Source organism: Lutzomyia longipalpis, chromosome 3 (genome assembly GCF_024334085.1).
Source record: "Lutzomyia longipalpis isolate SR_M1_2022 chromosome 3, ASM2433408v1".
NCBI classification, from domain to species: domain Eukaryota; kingdom Metazoa; phylum Arthropoda; class Insecta; order Diptera; family Psychodidae; genus Lutzomyia; species Lutzomyia longipalpis.
In genome coordinates this window covers 7,749,383-7,764,124 of record NC_074709.1, presented here as the reverse complement: position 1 = coordinate 7,764,124, position 14,742 = coordinate 7,749,383, and the positions used below count along the sequence as shown (strand labels likewise).

Here is a 14,742-nt window from a genome sequence, read left to right as displayed (position 1 = left end):
TATGCCCCAGAATGTGCCAATTCCATCTGTTTTTCTTCCAGTGAGAGAAAATCTTTGGTGCTCAACGAAATTTCTCCCCATTATTGTTAAAAAATTTGAAGTAACAATAATTGTAAAAATTAAAATTAATATTTTTATAATTTAATTCGCGCAAAAATAATCTTCTGCATGGTTCATTTATTCATTCATTTATTTAAACAAAAATCATAAAATTATGGGGTCCACCCCTCTTACAATAATTAGAAAATAAGAGAAAACATTAAAGAAAAAAAACAGAAGGAAAAAAATAACAGAATTTTTTTACACGTTAATAATTAGAAAAACAAGTTTAAGAAAGAAGAAAAAATATTAAAAGGGAAAAAAGAAAGTAAATAAATAAGAAAAAGAATTCATGTGCACGGCGTGCGTCCGCCCCTGACGAGAGATACGAAGAGCACCGAATGGAAATCGATACTAGCGCCACCACGCCATTGCGGATAAGAGGCGACATTTAGCCGTTTGTATAGGACTAGGTAATACCTGGACCGTGGTACCATCTCATTTTTTCTTTCTTAAAGAGTTTGGGCGAAGGGAAATAAAATGGAAACTGATATTTTTACTTTTCAAACGGGAAATGTGGAGATGGGGATTAAGAGATTGTTAAATGAGAGGAATATTTGTAATTTTTACCTAAATAGTTAGATTTTGTTATATTAATAGTAAAAGGAAAAAAAAAAGAAAATTAATGATAGTAACGTGAAAAAAATAAAATGAAAAAAATTACTGAGCATTGAATAAATAATTAACTGTAATTGCATAAGAATAAAAGTAAAAAAAAAAGAATTTGTTACAATAAAAGCATAAAGTCAACACGTAATGTTTTGGTGCTGACGAGGAGGGTTTGTTTAATTACCAAATAAAAAAATGAGATGATTAAGAATGAACAGAATGAGCCAATAGTTTAATAAAAGTCGCGCAAGGTTTCGTTTTATTTATTTATTTTTTTGTTTAGATCGTGGGGAGAATTCTTTTTAGAAATTCTTGAAATTTATGCGCAAGAAAGAAGAAAACTTGTTAAGAAAATTACTCAAATTAATTTAATTTTTCTCGAGAGAAATATGCATTAAATTGATTGAATTAAAAAAAAATTGACCAACTGATTGATAACTTAGGAAGTCAATATTCGGTCAATATTTGATCAATTAATGATGAAAAATTGATTGAGCAAAAATTGACTCAATATCGATTGAATCATCCGTCTGATAAAAAAATTTAAAGAACAATTTTCTGTCAGTTGCTGATTAATCCATGATCAAAAGTTGATTGATCGAAAATTGATTGTTCAAAAATTGACTCAATATTGATTGATCAAAGATTGAGCATAAATTGACAAACCGATTGTCGAAGAAATTAAAAACAATATTTGATCAATTAATGATTGAAAATTGAATGTGTTAAAATTGACTCAATTTTGATTGATCATTAATTGAATCAACCAACTGATGAAAAATTAAAGAACAGTATTTTTTGGACTGGTCCATGATCATTAAAAAATTGATTGATTCAAAATTGACCTAATATTGAGTGATCAGTAATTGAGTATAAATTGACGCACAGATTGTTGAAGAATTTAAAATCAATATTTTATCAATAATTGATCAATTAATGATCAAAAATTGACTCAATATTGTTTGATCAATAATTGAATCAAGCAAAATTGAAAAAGAATATTTTGTCAATTGCTGATTAGTCCAAGATCAAAAATTGATTGATTGTAAATTGACTTAATATTCATTGATCAGTGATTGAATATAAATTGTCCAATTGATCAATTAAAGATCAAAAATTGACTCAATACTGAAAGTGTCAACATTGAGTCAATCTAGGTTGGTATAATGCACAATTATTGAGCAATCTTTGACCTCAATAATTGTTTAATCTGATTTAATCATGATCTGGTTTATCAACTTGTGATCAATTACTTATCAATCTGATTGACTCAATCATGATTGAGTATTCTTTGACTCAATCAATTTGTTTTCTGGCGAATTGTTTCCTTCATTTCCGATTAAAAAAAAAGAAGTGAGAATTTAGTAAAATAGTCGTTTTATACTAACTTTGCATTGATCTAACCTATAAATACTCTACTTGAGTTTATCAACCAATCAGGAAGTTTTCCATATGTCGATGAATAAACTCCTTTTACATTCATTTCAATTAAAATTTTGCATTTTTTTTTCACGTGTATTTTCTGTATTGAAATTTTGAAAAATGAATTAAAGTAACAGACAAGTAAGGACTTAAATATCCTCTGTACCATAGAACGTAAGTATACCAAGGGGAGAAATAATATAGATAGAGAGTCCGAAATATTTCGCCATCAATTTTCTGTTATTTTTATTCCTTCAAAGCTTCCCAAAATTCGTTGGATTTTTTTTTTATTTCTCTATCAAACCTTAACTACTTGAAAAAATGGGCTCATCCTGTTGGAACAGAAGACAGCAGCATGTTGAGCAGAATTTCGCAATGCTTTAATGACAAAGAAGAAAAAATATAAAAAATAAACTAATAAATTGAATTTAGTAAATAGTAGAGAGAGAAGAAAAATTCCCAACTTCCTGATGTAGAAAAAAAATGTAATTTTATCACTGAAAGACAAGAACTGATGAAGAAAATATCAACCATAGAAATTACCTACATAGTTGTATGTGTACAGTATATTAGATAAATTTAATGTACAGATGTTTGGGCGATAGAAATCCATTTCCGTTTTTGACTCTATATCAATTTCTAATTTTCCTTACATCATGAAGTTTTTCTTTTATTTTCTCTTCTACATCTCACACTATCCATATCACAAAAAAAACGTTATCACATTTAAAGAAAAAAAGACGGGATAGGGGGTGGTTGTAAAACATTTAATAATAAAAAAAAAGTCATATAGAGAAGGAAGAAAAAATAATGCATTTAACATTTTGAATGGAAAAACAGGAAAAATGTCGGAAAATTAAAAAAAAATACGGAAGGGTTGGTATTGGGCTTATGAGAAAATTCTTGCATAGACATAACCATTCTTAATATGTAAACTACATTCAAAGATTTTTTGGATTTTTCGCGCGAAAAAAAAGGGAAAGAGAAGGAATATAGATACAAAAAAAACATAATAGTTATGTAGTTAGATGATTAACATTATTTATAAAAGAAATTGATTAAATTGATGAGAAAAAAATAATATAAATGTGAAATAAATAAATTAATAGATAACTTCTGAAGAAAAAAGAAAAAGAAATGAAACAAGGGCTTTGAGGGGTGAAAAACAAACACACAAGAAAATTTTGAAAAATATAGATTTTTTATTTCAATTTTCTAAACGAAATAACCTGAAATTAATTTAATAATAATTAATAAAAAAAACCTACATTGCTGTATTAAAAAAATGTAATTATTATAGGTTATTTTCAATTGTTATTATTATCAACATGAGTGCTGATAAAGTATATTATTATACATAAATTTCTAATAAAGTGAATGGGAAGTAATGTATACTACTTATTAAAAAAAAAGAAAGAAAAAAAACAAACAAACGTGTATGCTGAAAGGGCTGAAAGGATGAAAATGAGAAAGGAAAACTTACTTATAAATATATTTAAAGAAGAATAAAGAAAAGAGAAGGAATAGCAAGAAAAAAATTTTGTATTTATAGCGGTGAGACACTAAGAAAAAAAAATAGAAAAGAAAAAATTGTATTTTTTAATACAAGAAGAAATAAGAGTGAGAAAAGAATTTCAAGAATTTGGTATAAATGTAATAGGCTTTTTAATATCTCGAGTCATTATTAGTCAAGATAAAGATAAATTGATGAAGAAATTGTATAATTACCATTTTATAATTAATTAATTAATTCTTGTTAAACTGCCATATATAACTTTTTCTTTGTAAAGAAAATTAATAATTTTCCTGTTCAACCAAAATGTCCAACAATAGGTGAAGAAAACCCCGCGAAAATAGCATGAAAAGCATTATTTTCTCTCAGAAATCTTTGCTAAATTAGCCCATGAAGAGTTTAAAGTTTTTTTTTTAATTTATTCTTTGTGTTGAATTTATTTTTTATTCTCAAAGGGTTATTTTTTTTGTAAAGAAAATCTTTAATTTTTCCCTAAAATTTACGCATTGAAATAATTTTTAGTTATTCTGTGTGAAAGAATTGAAAAATTTGACAGGTCTAAAAAATTAGTACATGATTTTAGAACCTATTAGTGAAGACACATTTTAATTCTGTAGATAATCTTTTATTTTTCTCACAATCTGGGAATTTAAAACATTATTTAAAAGTATTTTATGGAACAAAATTGAAAGGCTTAACATGATTGACAGATCTAAAAAATTAGAACACATTTTAGAACTCATTTATAGTCAAGTCATTTCAGTTTTGTAGAAAATCTTTCCCTTTTCACTGAGAAATTTCAAATAGCTTTTTTGGTGGGAGCTGAGGTGCTCTCTCCGGGGGCGTCAAGGCGTCAAGGGAGAGAGCACCTCAGCTCCCATCAAAAAAGCTAAATTAACCACGTCAAGAAAACAACCATCAGGATCAAATTTCAAATAGTTTCGAAGTCTTCTTTGGGTTAAAATTGAAAGAATTGTCAGATCTAAAAATATTAGAACATATTTTAGTACCCATTTATATCTAAGGTACTTCAATATTGTAGAAAATCACTAATTTTTATCAATTACGCATTGAAACTTGTAGTATTCTGTAAAATAAATGGTAAAGATTTAACAGGTCTAAAAATTTAGTACATACATATTTTTTTTTAGACTTTGCAGTCATGAAACATTCAGTTCGATTCAAAAAAATTTTATTTATTTTTTGTGGCAAAACAGAATATTATATTTTTTTTTAATATTCTTGTTAATAAAATTTAAACGGAAAAATCTCCTGTTCTAAAAAAGCTTCTGTGTGGCTCAAATTAGGGTAAAAGAACAAATAAATTTTATTACCTACTTATTTAATTATTTTTTGAATAAACTTGTTCTAAATTTTTCGTCTGGCTTCTTTAGAACACGAGATATGTATGTACTAAACTTTTTAAAGGTGATTTTTTATTATTTCTTTTTTTTTAAATATTTTTTATTTAAAAAATAATCAACTGGGCTAATTTTTCAAAGCTTTCGAATTTGTATGAAAACATTATTCCTGCGCATTCAAGACGTTCCAAAAAAAAACTTTTCCTTCTGCAATGAACATTTCTTTTTAATTTATTTTACAATTTGTTTTATGCAAAAATATTCGGATTGTGCTAAATTATTAAGTCAAAACATATTGCGAAGAAAAAGCGAGAGATGAAGAAGAAATATAAGAAAAAAAAGGAGACAAGTTATACATTACATTAAAAAAAAATGCTAAATAAACATGTAAAGATAACAAAAAAATGATTAAAAACATTACAGAAAAAGGAGGGAGCTTCTGTTAAAGCTCCAACAAGGACCATTTATTGCTGGAAATGAGAAAAAAATTAGGCAAGAGCAAAAGGATTTCAAAGAATGAGAAAAGAAACAAAAAGAAGGAATAAAAGAGGTCGAGAACAAAAAGAAAAAAGAATGAAATTGAAAGGAAGAAAAGCTGAGAGTGGAAAGTAAATTGTTATAAAGACAGTATTGCAATATAGTACACAATGTGAACAAAAAATATTTATAATGATGAAAAAGGATACTAAAGAAAAGTCGAAATGCAAAGAATATTAATCTTGTCGAAACGCTTACAATGGAATACAGAATACACAGCAATTAATAACATTTGTTTGTCTTTTATTATCTTGTTTGTGAATCAGAATTATTTTTTTAGTTACCTGATGAATTGTGAGAAAATACTCGAAACGTCATTAACGGAATTTGTCTTTGAAATTTTTAACACTTGGAGGACTTTACTGGTACTTGCTACCAATTTGAACCTAAAAATCGTTACAGAATAAAATCTATTGGGCCTATCTCGATGAATTTAGCATCTATGTGTAGGGAATTTTAATTACTTTAAGATAGCAGAAAGAAAATCCCGAGAAAAATCTTTTCTTTGGAAGATAATTGAGGTCAAAGTCAGAATCCAACGCGGAGGATCAAATTGGTAATAACTATCAGTCAAAATCCCATACATTTTAGTCATGGTTTTGAGGTTATGTTTCCCCATATTTCCCAAATAAAGTACTCTTCTACACTTTTCCTCTGTGAAAATAATTAATGTTGACTAATTTTATTACCGGAAGTGACTAACAAGTTACTTTAAGAATCTAAGTTTGTGATAATTTAGGCGCAATAATAAATTAAGGAAAATTGTAGCTAAAAAAGTCGTTTGAATTGGCAATTTTGCATCGATTCGACGTAATTTTTTTTAGTGACGATTTTCTCAATTAAATATTTAGTAATTAGGTGAAGGAATGCATGAAGAAGATCAAGAATTAGTGAAACTTTCGATCCTTGCTCAATAAACTGATTAATAATTAATTATTGAACATATTTTTTCAGCTGGTAGTTATTACCAATCTGATCCTCCGCGTTGTGCCAAATGTTGGGTCCTCCAAGTGTTAACGGAATTTGTCTTTGAAATTTTTAACACTGCATCGAGTATTTTAACCTCAAAAGTTTGACCTCTGAAAAGAAAATATTTTTTCCAAATTTTCTTTCGACGATCTTGAAGTAAGATGGAAGAAAACTGGAATAAAGACCGTTACACCAATTTTTGAATTCTCCCTTCTTACATTTTTATTAATAATTTTTTTTCCAGTGAACGGATTTACCTCAAATTTTGACCAGATAACCAAGGAACCTATTTCCGAAAGCTTGGTTCTATACCTCTAAGAACTAAGGCACAATTAATCAAAATCTAGCTCTGGGGTCGGTCACCTAACCCTCATAGTAAACGAAGGGTTAATTCTGAGACGAATTGAAAAAAGTCGAATTGGGCACTTCGGCCAGCAAAATCCACCGGGTTAATCAAGTTTTTTTTTAAAGTAATTTACAATCTTTTTTATTCTTTAATCTATTACAGAGCTAATTCTTTAATTATTTTACAACATAAGATGACCTTTCTCCTTTAATTTGCTCTCCTGGATGCTCTTCTGCTGAAGCTCCTTCTCTCGTAGGATACGTGCATGTCGTTCCTTTGCAAATGCAATTTCCTTGTTGAGGTTCACAATTTTCTCTGCAATTACTCTCTGCTCTTCCATCCGCTTCTTTTGATGAGCCTGGAAGGAAGGAAATCACATTGTTATTTCAATGCCAAATTACGATTTAATGCTGATTTATCTCACCCCAAGAGGTGTTGGTCGTCCATCCATGAATGTGTAGTCCGGGAAATTGGTGAGGGGCCCGAATTTTGTAGGGTTCACCTTGAATAGCTTGCACATGTGACTCGTCTTGGGGGGCTTCAGGACTGATTTATCGTGCAAATCATACTTTTTTCCCCGGATTTGGGCTACGAAATCAAGAATTTCCAAGTTAATTATTTTCACCTCATTTTCAATGATTTTGTGGGAAATTTTCACAAAGAAGGAAAGCTGGGAACTTACTTGTGAGGGGAGCTTGCAAACTTAATCGAAATAATTGAATTTTATTCATTTTATTTAGATTTCTTTTTTGGTAAATAAAGTTTCTTATGTGTTTTGAGGTTGTGTTTTGATTGTCATTGAGGTTATGTTGAAGATTTCTCACTCGGTGTGGTGAATTCACGGAGAAAGGTAAATTCACCACGCGAATTTATAGAAAACACTCGGGAAAAAAATCTTTTGTTTGAATTTTTATTAACATTTCAGATTGTTTATGAAGAAATTCTGAGATTAATGGGAAATTCCTTGCTGAGAATTTTCCTCATGCAAAATTAACTTTTCCGCAGAAAATCGCAAAAAAGTTTTGAAAGAGAGTTGCCATAAATGGTGAATTTTTGCACGTACCGCAGCGCCACCACACAGCACAAACTCCGCGAATTTCATCAGACTTTGCGCACCTTTTTTTTGTGCATGGCTATCAAAAACACGCACTATTTCCACTGTTTGCAGTAAAATAGTAAATATTTCACATAAAAGTGCATTGAGTGTGATTAAAAGATCTCTCCGTGGAGCATAGATGGTGGATTAGGTGAGCCAACCTGTGGGCTTCCTCCTGAATGGACATTTTAAAAGGTAAAAAAAGCTCTTTAGGGCAAATTGCCAAAACCCCAAAAACTATGGCTGGCTGCCTGTCAAAGTTGAGGAAGAACATTTTTATCCTTTTGCCCCCTTTTTGTACAATTTTCCTTGTTCTGGGCAATTTTTCTAATAAATTCCTTTTCGTCCTTTCAGGTAAATAAGTTCACACGAAAAATTTGTGCAAAGGGCTGATAATTTGGCATCCTAGAGTGGCGTGAGTAGAAAAAAAAATCTTTTCCTTTCCTCCCCGTCTCGGTCGTAAAAATGCAAAAATTACTCAAATAAAGCTCCGCATAGACAACAAGCTTAAACCTTCTTGAAGATTTAAATACGTTTAGGGATTTTTCTTCATTTATTTTGCTCCTGATTTAACCTTTTTGTGTTTTTTATTTTATGTTTGCAAAGTCACAGATTTAAGTATAAAAATAATTTTAAAAAAAAATAATTTTTGTTATTGATTTTTTAATGAGAAATTTTTTAAATGGTCTGTATTCTGAAATAAAGTTTTCAAGAAAAAGTTTTTAGACAAACATTCATCCACAAAAATAAGTAGAAAATTGGTAATTTTATCTAAGATGTTAACCCGTTACTGTATGGAAAACCTTTTCATTTGATAAAAAAAATTGTCTTTGATTATAAAAAATATTAAGAAAAAAATGAAAATATATAAATAGCAGCTAAATACCTAAAAATTTACTCTAAAGTTCATCTGAATGATCAAAATAAATTCCAAGATTAAAAAAAAAGGTTGAGCAAATCCTCAAAATGTTTGGAATAATTCTTTCTAATACTAAAGATTCTTTAAAAATATTTCTAATCAAATTGAAAAAATCTACTTAAAAAGTATAGAAAATCAGAAACGAATCTTTCATTTTTATTTTATAGATTTTTAACGTAAAAATCCTTAAAATAATCTTTTATCATAACATTAATTTTAATACAGAATAGCGATTTTTATATAAAAAAATTTTTTAGCTGTGTTTTTTAGATTCATTTAAGACAAAGAAATAAAAAGAATTTCGGGTCAGATTCAGGGTAAAAGATCTTTTATTTTTATTTTATGAATTTTAATCGTAAAAGTCATCAAAAGAATCTTTTATAAGATAAAAAATATTTTACACAGAATATCGATTTTTTTATAATAAAATTAAAAAAAAAATTTCAGTATGGGTAAAACCTTTGAAATGGGCATTGAAAATTATTCCACAAAATTGTGAAGAATTTAGCGAATGCATGATGGGCAGAATTGATTAAATTTTTATTAATTATTAATAATCAGCAAAAACTAGACAAAAACATGATTTTGCCTTCATAATTTTAGTTTGAGATCAATTTCTGTCAGATTCATAATTTTTCATATCATCAACAAACGATATAAAATAGCTTAAAACACTCATAGAAGGACCACCAAAACTCACTTTGATCAGAAAAGAAAAAACTCGATAAAAACTTTTATCCTGAATGCCAATTCTTTTTTATTTTTTATTTTTGGAGACTTTATAAAAGTTTGGAGACTAGTTTTTTTTATGGTGAATACCAAAATTCTTTTATTTTTTTACGCTGAATACCTAAATGAGTCTAATTTATGATTTTTACTGATCCTACAAGGGTTAACACGGCAAAATTATTTTAATCTTGCCTTGCAAAAATCTGAAAAAAGTATTTTTTTAATAGAAAAAAAAATCGGTATTCTATTATAAAGATTTTAGGATAATTGGCTATAAAATAAAATTAGAAGAAGAAAAGACAAAAATTGATCAAACTTTTATCCTGAATACCTAATCTTTTTTCGTCTTCTGCCTCCTTTTAGCCTTGTGCGACTATGGTTTTTGAACACTTTAAAAATTCTAGGGAAAGGACATTTATGGTAAATAATTATAATTCTTCTATCCCTTCCAATGAACAACAAATTGACCCTTTTCCTCTAAAATTTTCTTTTTTACATTAAATCTGTCCCTTGATTTGTCAAAAAAAAAATCATTTAATCATTTAAACCTATGAGAAAATGACAAAATAATTAAATTTTGTAATAGTTCAGTAAATTCAGATAATTTACCACCAATCAAAAATTAAGTACCACCGTTTGATGAATTTGCAAGCAATTAATTGTATAATAACTATGTAATGAGAAGTGGGGTAAATGATTTTGTGATCCCTCATATTATATTCTCTCTGTACACGCTTCAGGTTACTTCTTGGTAAATTTATCCATGTGGAAGGATAATGTAATGAAACAAGAGGCTCTCACAATACTCACAGAGAGTGTGCAAATTTCAACCACTACATACTACTTAATATTGCAGGCAGGTAGAATATACAGACAAAAGACTCTTTAAAGGGATGAGGGAAAAATTTTACCTTGAAGAATGTTCAAAAGAACAAAAAAAAAGTTGAGAAGGTTTTACTTTTCAGCATAATATTTGGTTGTATTTGCTTAAGAAATTTTGGTATATTTTTGTAGAGATTCCTTGAAATTTGTATAAAATCCTTTATTATTTTTCTGAGTGATTTTTAATGAAATTTGATGATTATTTTGTGTTTTGAAGCTTCTGGAGATTTTTTTTTGATTAAAATGAGGATAACTGAAAGCTCTGCCACGAGGCAAAGTCAAGGAAAATTCAATCAAAGAGAAAACAAGAAAGTTTACTTGACTACAATGATGTTAACCACACTGTGTTTGTCCAAGGCTTAGTGGTTGGAGGGATGATCTTTTTGTAAACTGTTGCTTATGTATTTGTGAAGGTAATTTTGCTGCAAATATATAGTTGGAAGATGTTTAAAAAAAATGGAGGGCTGACAAAACCTTTATTTTAATAAATTTTTCTTCTTTTTGTTTTCTTTGAGAAAAAATGGGTAACTGGGGTAAAAAGGTGAATCGGAAAAAAATTAAAATTAATATCTCAAAAAATAGTGGCTACTAATCTGTCTAATTTTGGGTGAAATTAACTAGTCTTAAAATTTCTTAAGATTCTTTTAATTTCCTTAAGAACTTCTCAATTTTTCTTAATCAAAATTAAAGGTTTCTTAAGATTTTTTAAATTTTCTTTATGATCTCTGAAATTTTCTTAATCGAAAGTTAGGATTTCTTAAGTCAAGCTAAATGGGGCTAAATGAATATTTTCTAAGATTTTTTCTGATCGACTTTGGGCTTCTAAATTAAAAATCTTTCGAAAAATATGCATTTAGCCTGACTTAAGAAATTTCAAGTTTCTCTTAAATAAATTGTAAAAAATTTACGTTTTTCTTAAGAAAACCTAAAAAATCTTATGAAAATTTAAAGGAATTTTTAAAAACTATTTTCAAAAACCATAAGAACTCTTTACTTTCACTTAAAAAACTTAAGAAATTCTAACTTTAAAAAATTAAAGTAATCTTATGTTTCTTTTAAGAAAACTTACAACATGTTAAAAATACCTCAGTTTGCTTAAGATTTCTGAAGTTTCCTTAAGATTGTCTTATAACTTCCTAAAGAATATCTCAAGTTTTCTTTAAAAAAAAAAGCCGTTAATTTCTAAAGATATTTTAAACAATTCTTCAGATTTCTTAAGTCAGGCTGAATCGGGCTAAATTAATCTTTTTCGAAGATTTTTCCTAATTGTGTTCCAGAATCAGAATCGTTTTTCAGATTTTCGTAACTTTCTTTTTTTAGCTAAAATTTTTTGGTATAAATTGTTTATAATCATAAATAAATCATTAAAAGGCACAACCATAGTGAATATCATGAACATGCGTCGGAAAATAGTGCCGGAAAAACTCAAGTGGCCAAATTACCCCACTCCAATTTTCCGGATAAAACCATTTCCACAGGAAAATCTGTTTGAGATATCGGAAAATGGATGTCACTATCGTGTTTATGGGGAATCAATGGCCCTTAGTGACGTATAAACTAATTTTTAAGCATTAAAAAATTAACGGAAGAGTCGAATTTCCAAAATGCCAAAAGCACTTGAAAATGGAAAAAATGATTTTTATCAAATAAAAGAAAATCTAATGATCGGATTTTCCCCAAACTTGGTACAATTGGTTATCCCTATAGGGAGTATAAACTGTGAAGAAATGGATTTTCTAGCATTAGCGGTAATACCATTTTTAGAAATCGAAAGTGGCCAAATTACCCCGTCCTCCCCTACATTTAGTCCGATTTTACATAACTTAAGAAATCTTAAGACTGTCTGACTAGTGAATTTCACCCTTAAGAATCAAATTTTTATTTTTTTTTCCTTAGAAATTGACTCAAAAATCGCTTTAAACGTAACTCAAATTTCCAAAAATTATATAAATATCCCTTATTTCAGGGTACAAAATTTTTGCATTAGGCTAAACGTCTTAAGGGTTGAAAAGAAGCCCAAAAGGAATCTTTCTTTATTTCCCAAAGGCTTTAAAATTGATTCCTTAGAAAAAAAAAAGAAAACTTCTCGACTTTTTAAACAGACTTTCAACATATTTTTCTCGTGAATTTTCCTTTTTTTTCTGGGAAATGTTGAATAACACGTCTCATGGGAAATATATATATATAAAAAAAATAACTTTCCTAGAGCTAATCCAAGTTAAAGTCCTCACAAAGTATCAAAGCAAAAGGTTTTTTTTTACGATGACAAATCATTCAAGGATAACATTGTGGTTTATTCCTCGTCGTTATTATCACTGTTTGGTATCACAGAGAATAACCTCATGGGGCACAAATACATATAAATAAAACAAATATATATGGTAGGTAATAAGGATGTAACCGGGGTAACCGACTAATTTTCGGACACTCTGTTACGCCCTCTGTTGTACCCACCTCACTATGTAAAACATTAACATACCTATTAATGCTACAAAATGCAGGTATGTTATGTGATTAAGTGGAAGCAAAATCTAAAATTCCAATCAAAAGGGGTGGGGGTTAAAGGACATTCCATATAAAAGGATTCAGTTGACAAAATCAGATTGAGACTCATGTGGAGGAGGAGAAGGGAAGGAAAAGAAGAGAATTTGTATGTATGTAATTAATTTGTGGCAACAAATTCAGCCAACATACAAAGGCCGCCACCCCATTCATGTTAAAGAGAAAATCCATAATTTTTCGTGCTTCTATTTTCCTCGGCCGAGGTCAAGTTTACATGAGAATTTTTTCTTCAATATCTTTTCAGGGTATATAGGCATTGGTGAAGATCGATACACAAAGTAATTTTATCCTTTATGACTGTGTCGCGTTCAACGCGAAGACAGGAAAAGAGTGAAAATTTGATTGAGACAAACTATGACGTGTTTCTCCTGATTTAAGTGATTAATGGATATTAATTAAAAGCAAAAAAAAAAAATAAGCAGAACTGTGTAAATAAGATGTTTTAAAAAAGAAGAAGATTTAATGACATTCGGAAAATTGTGAAAAGTGTTAAAATCATTTTAATTTGAAGAGATTAATAGAGAACATTTGATTCATCTACAGGACAAAATTCATGCCAGGTATGTTGAAAGCTATTTTCTTTATATCTAAATACAGTGAGGAGAAAAATAATAGCTGAAAGATTTACTGGAGGTTAACATAATTTTTTACATTATTTTTTTCTCAATCTATTTCTTAGTCTTTTTCTGTTTATTTATTATTTTTTTAAATAGGACAAGTTGTAAAAAAAACCTTCAACTTCTATAAGAAAAACAGTTGAGTGAAGTTTGAAGGTTTAACCTTCAAAAGTTTGACATTTATTTTCTAACTTATGACATTTCTATATGTATAATTGACATTTGACGTTCTTCAATGGTTTTACATTATTTTTACTCTTCTAATATTTGACGTTCCTTTGTTTTCAAAAGTTTGAAGTTTCTGTTTGTAATATGTAGAAGTTTTTTTCCCGACGTGTGGCGATAATAATAATTTTCCGGGTTTTTCGTCGGTAAAGTGGGGGTCTCACCCAGAAAAACTCACGTTTTTCAGAGCTTTCGGCTGCGTTCGAAGCCTTCTTCAGTGGTTAAGCGTGGGGAAATTTTCCCTATCTCTGAGCGCGTCACTACGTCAATAATTTTCATCACAAAGAAGAAAAACCCGGAAAATTATGATTCTGTTTGTAATTATTTGACGTTCCTTTTCCTTACATTTGACGTTTTCTTTTCTGAAGTTGGAAGTTTATGATTTGATGTTTCTGTTTCGAATATTTCACTTTCCCTTTTCTTACGTTTGACGTTCCTTCTTTTGACGTTTGACATTCATTCTTTTATTGATTGACGTTCTTTTTTCTTACGTTTGACAATTTTGTTTTTAATATTTTACAATTTTTTTCGATTAAATACTATCCAGACAAAAACCAGTAATGTCTTTATTAACCCAACATAAAAAATATTAAAATTAACAACGAAAATATAATCAAAAATTCGTTAGAATTACGAACAAAAATAATATACAAATTATGTTCTATTGGACGTTAAAGTTTTAATGCTATTATTTTTCACATCACTGTGTTTTGTATATTTAAATGTATTTCTTTGTCTAGTAAAATCCACATTCCGAAGAAACTTTTTATGCTCTTTAGAAAACAAATTTTTCCCGAAGTAAAAGATTCTTGAAAATTTTTTATTGATTTTTTTTCAAAATAAATTAAAGAAAAAA

At 28.7% G+C, this 14,742-nt stretch overlaps 4 protein-coding genes across 11 annotated transcripts in view; 3 read left to right on the top strand and 1 right to left on the bottom strand.

Moving 5' to 3' along the window:
* LOC129791903 (probable hydroxyacid-oxoacid transhydrogenase, mitochondrial) overlaps window positions 1–14,742 on the top strand; it is a 294,221-nt gene that overhangs the window by 151,411 nt on the left and 128,068 nt on the right. The window lies entirely within an intron of this gene.
* The window catches only part of LOC129791802 (liprin-alpha-1), a 178,184-nt gene that overhangs the window by 35,374 nt on the left and 128,068 nt on the right, over window positions 1–14,742 (top strand). The window lies entirely within an intron of this gene.
* LOC129792014 (39S ribosomal protein L52, mitochondrial) lies at window positions 6,982–7,747 on the bottom strand. The gene is made up of 3 exons (XM_055830728.1): window positions 7,539–7,747; window positions 7,281–7,444; window positions 6,982–7,214 (listed from the first exon to the last, which is right to left on the bottom strand). Exons 1-3 carry the CDS (start codon window positions 7,585–7,587, stop codon window positions 7,038–7,040), a joined length of 390 nt encoding a protein of 129 aa, XP_055686703.1. The 5' UTR covers window positions 7,588–7,747; the 3' UTR covers window positions 6,982–7,037.
* Window positions 7,953–14,742, top strand: part of LOC129791783 (protein encore) — a 45,841-nt gene continuing 39,051 nt past the window's right edge. For 5 of the 8 annotated variants that reach the window (XM_055830274.1, XM_055830273.1, XM_055830280.1 and 2 more), the window contains exons 1-2: window positions 7,953–8,147; window positions 13,289–13,604. The gene's annotated coding sequence lies outside the window, so the exon portion shown is untranslated. Of the gene's footprint in view, window positions 8,148–8,348; window positions 8,368–13,288; window positions 13,605–14,742 lie in introns of those variants that run through there. The other 3 variants (XM_055830279.1, XM_055830276.1, XM_055830271.1) reach the window with 2 other exon arrangements.